This window comes from Drosophila gunungcola, unplaced genomic scaffold (genome assembly GCF_025200985.1).
Source record: "Drosophila gunungcola strain Sukarami unplaced genomic scaffold, Dgunungcola_SK_2 000348F, whole genome shotgun sequence".
NCBI classification, from domain to species: Eukaryota; Metazoa; Arthropoda; class Insecta; order Diptera; family Drosophilidae; genus Drosophila; species Drosophila gunungcola.
Window position 1 is genome coordinate 1 of NW_026453508.1, and position 4095 is coordinate 4095.

At 37.6% G+C, this 4095-nt stretch overlaps 1 protein-coding gene across 1 annotated transcript; it reads left to right on the top strand.

Annotated features, from left to right (window-relative positions):
- Positions 1-49: 49 nt before the first annotated feature.
- LOC128266103 (uncharacterized) lies at positions 50-1579 on the top strand. Its single transcript, XM_053002367.1, has 2 exons — positions 50-175; positions 515-1579. The coding sequence occupies exon 2, from the start codon at positions 759-761 to the stop codon at positions 1377-1379; it is 621 nt and encodes a 206-aa protein (XP_052858327.1). The 5' UTR covers positions 50-175; positions 515-758; the 3' UTR covers positions 1380-1579.
- Positions 1580-4095: the final 2516 nt, after the last annotated feature.

Here is a 4095-nt window from a genome sequence, read left to right on the forward strand (position 1 = left end):
CGGATCGACTTCAACGTGTCATGTCAAGTTTCCCCGATCTCCGGTCACCTCTCTGCGATTTGCCTAATTGAAATAATGCCGCCCCGTAATTGAATCAATTAAATCGGCAGCAAATCAGCGCCAGTGCGGAATGAATAACGCCAATAAAGGTGCTTTTTAAGCGGCGTCTTTAAAGGTAAACCCAATATAATACAGTGTTGAGTCTTTCGTTTCGAAATGGCTTAGAGATTAGGGAAAATAATATTAAAAATTTAATAAAAAAAAATAATTTACACAAAAATACAATATTTAGTGTGTCTCAATTGTTACCATATATAAAATATTTTTCAGTTTTTTCCCTAGTTTCCAAGTAATTTATTTTAATAGTTTAAATTATAATACCATTTATTTTATTTTTTTAATTTTTTTTAAATGTTTTTTTTTTAACTGATTGGAAATAGAATTCCCTTAAGAAAAGCTCTATATTGTTCATAATATTCTATATTTTTTTGTATTCCTGCTTTTAATCGAATAGAACCTACGTTTTTATGGCTCCAAATCCCCCCAAAGTACAAAGTCACGACTCTAGAAAGTGAGTCATGCGACCTCAGCAAACTGCTAGCCAGGTGTCTGTGGGCCTGTAATTATTTTGGTATTTGCCGCAGTTAGAAATGAATCGAATGCGAGACACACTGACGCACAGAGATAGACACTGGCAGATTGGATCGGAGGCATAGGAAGACCGGGTACTCGGGTTGCAACAACATCTTGGGATCGTGATGAAATTCGTGGGTAGTGAGTGGATGGAGCTGGCCAGGATTCAGATACAACTGTGGCTGTTGCTGCTCCACTTTGGCGGTGCCCTTTCTCTTGAATATTTCAAAGATAACCGACTCCCAGAGAGATGCAAATACTTGCTGGAGGATGAACTGATCTTAGAGCGAAAGTGTGGCGGCACCTATCCACTGCTGGCCTTCACCAAGTTTCGCGACACTTTCGTGAAGGCCGGCGAGCCGTTTTCCCTGTTTATGCCCAATACAATGGACCATATAATGGTGGTGATGAAGGATTCGGAGCTACAGAATTGTGCACGCTTTCAGCTGTCGGATATGGCCACGTTCTTTTGCCTGGACAATAACAGAAATGAAACGATCAGACTGGATTTCGCCCACATGTACTGCTTTCCATTTCATATCCAGCTGCCGGATGATTTGATGCAGACGTGCCTTGCGGAGAACAATATGGTCGACGAGTATCTGGAGGATGTCCTCCGCACCCGACGTGGCGTCATCCACTATACCTTCAACAATAGTCGGGGCCATCGGCATATTTCTGTATATTTCTGGCCGTTGCCGCTGCCGTTGCTGTTGCTGTTGCTGCTCCTCTTCTCCTGGCAATGATGAGTCGTAAATTTTTATGCAAGCTGCCATAAAGATTGATCGGTTAAGCCAAAGGGGATAACATTAAAAACATAATGCTAAAACGAAAAAAAAAAAAAAAAAAAAAAAAAAAAAAGAGTAAGGTAAATATATGTGGATCGAAAGCCTTATCGCTGGCCTTGCTCCTGGCCATCTACTCCGCCCCGCGGGGTCCTTGTTGAGTATTTATTTTATGGCAAAACAAATTAAACTATATTAACGCATTGTTTGTTTTCATTGGAGAGCGTAGGGCTTCTGGGTTCCCATGGATCAGCCGTACCCATTCTGAACTTCTTCGGCCTATCAGGTTTTTTTTTCAAGAAAAAAGCTCTTGCCAAGTTGTTAAGTCATTGTTGATTGCTGATTGGTTTTCTTAATTATTTCACATTATTTAATTATTATTTACTAAATATATTTGGGATGTACTCAGCAAAGTTAAGTTGCTTTAATAAAAATTAAAATTGAATTTAATATTTAACATGCTTCTCAAGTTTTTAAAAATTAAAACAACAAAATTTTAGTAAAGTTTTTATAGTTTTTTAAGAGAATTCAATTTAAAATTGGTATGGGGTAACTCAGCTTATTTTTTTGCTTTGATGAAAATACAAATTTATTATGATAAAAGAAATGACTTTCTATGTTCGAGTAAAACATCAATTATTACTGCCTCCATTAGATTACTTTTCAGATTATGTAAATTCTATTCTTTAAAATATCTGCAGAAACCACTTGTGTCTTAAAAAACTAGGTGTAAATTAAGTTTAAAATACACCATGTGTTATTTATATTTAAAACCCTGCTGGGTATATATTTAGGATCGCATCTACGATATGTGAATTCTATTCTTTAAAATATCTGAAGAAACCAATATTGTGTCTTAAAAAACTACGTGTAATATTATTTTTAAGTACACCATATGTTATTTGTATTTCAAACCCTGCTGGGTATATATTTAGCTTCGCATCTGCGATCTCCCTGCGGATTTGCCCACATCACGTTGCAGCTCGTGATCAGAGGAGCGGTCACCTGCGGCTGCCTGGCGTGCGTACTCGCCAAATTTCCATCCACATTGCAAAACCTAATTCGCGATTGCCGTTCCGCGATTATTCTCACATCGAAATCTCTGGTCTTGGGTCTTGGGTCTCGGGTCTCGGGTCTTGGGACTTCGATATCTGGTACCCATTCATCCGGTCGTTTGTAGTCGCGTCTAGCGGTTTCCCCCGAATGCAAGGAAAAGCCTTGGCGCGACCAACGACCAAATTGTCAGCGCGGCGATCTGAATGCAGAACATCAGCATCAGCATCAGATATATGCGAGTACTCCAGTTCGATCGCTCGGCGGCGATTTGCATTTAAGGCATTGGCCCGGGTTAAGGAGAATCGGAGGTTTCAGCAACAGTTGTTTTCTTGCACAAATGCCGTTGTCCGCACAGTGCTACAATTGACCATTATTTATAGTAACAAAATCTAACGTTTAGGTTAATTTTCCATGGTAAATTATAACCTATGAATATGTTGCTGTGTAAATATTTTCTAGTTATAAAAAACCTACTTTAAAAATATGGAAATAATTTTTTGGTTGGTCATACAAAATAGGAAAGATACAAGTTAGGCTATTGTTCCTTAATTAGCAAATTCAATTTCCAATAGATGACAACTTAGTTATTACAGTTATTTAATAAATATATTATCTAAAACTATATGTTATTTATATTTCCTTTTTGTGAAACTGTATAAATAGCTTTTGATTTTATGTTGTACAAGAACTGGTTAATAACATTTTAAGTTGAGGAAACCTCTTTTTTCAACTCTTGTAGAAGGTATTTTAAAGAAACTTAATAGGTGTATTACAAGCGTTTATAATCTTAGGCTTACCGAAGAAGCCCTCCTTTTTTTTCAAAACATAACACAATTTTATAGTTCGATAACCACTGTGCCAAAAAACAAACAAGAATTGTTTCACCCACATGCAAGTGGTTTTTCTTCTACTTGCCGTGGTTTCGGTTGTTTTGAATTTTCTTCTGGTATTAATAGGAATTTCCAATTGATTTTCAGTTTCGATTGACCGCACCGCAGTTGTCACGTGTCGGGGCCCCTCCCTCCACAAACCCCCTTACCGTGGCTTTTCCCCGCCTCTCCTCTCAACACATCCCTTTTCGTACATTGGATCCCTTGCCCCATCAACTCATTACGCATCTGGCACACTTGAGTTCAATCAAATACCAAATGCTGCAGCAGGTGAGGTCTTTCCCCGGCTCCTCGCATTTACTTTTTGTGGGGGATAATTGCGCAAAAGCTTTGGAAAGATCTGTACGGCCATTTGCATAAATTTCCCTTGCAAGGGGGGAAAGACTGGGGGAAAAGGGGCGAGCCACACAACCCGAGATTCTGCGGAGAAAGACTGTTAAGACCTGACTTTATCCTCCACACGGGAAAGAATTTCCATATATATTTGTTCGGTAGTCTACGTCTTGCTTTCTTCATATACAATGCTTAACTTAAATAATTTAAGTATATTTAAAAAGTTAAATTAAATTAAATTTCTTATTTTTATCTTAAAAAAAATTCTTTAGAGTTATATAAAAAGTAGTCGAAATTTGTATTGTCTTTTTTTATAAAATTGGTTTTTACAAATTAAGCAGTGTCAAGAATTTTCCGAGAACAGAAGCCTTTCATATATATCAAAAACTTCATATTTA

Bases quoted from the DNA above. Each gene is read 5' to 3' on its own strand.
- LOC128266103 (XM_053002367.1), top strand. From the start codon at position 759: ATGAAATTCGTGGGTAGTGAGTGGATGGAGCTGGCCAGGATTCAGATA.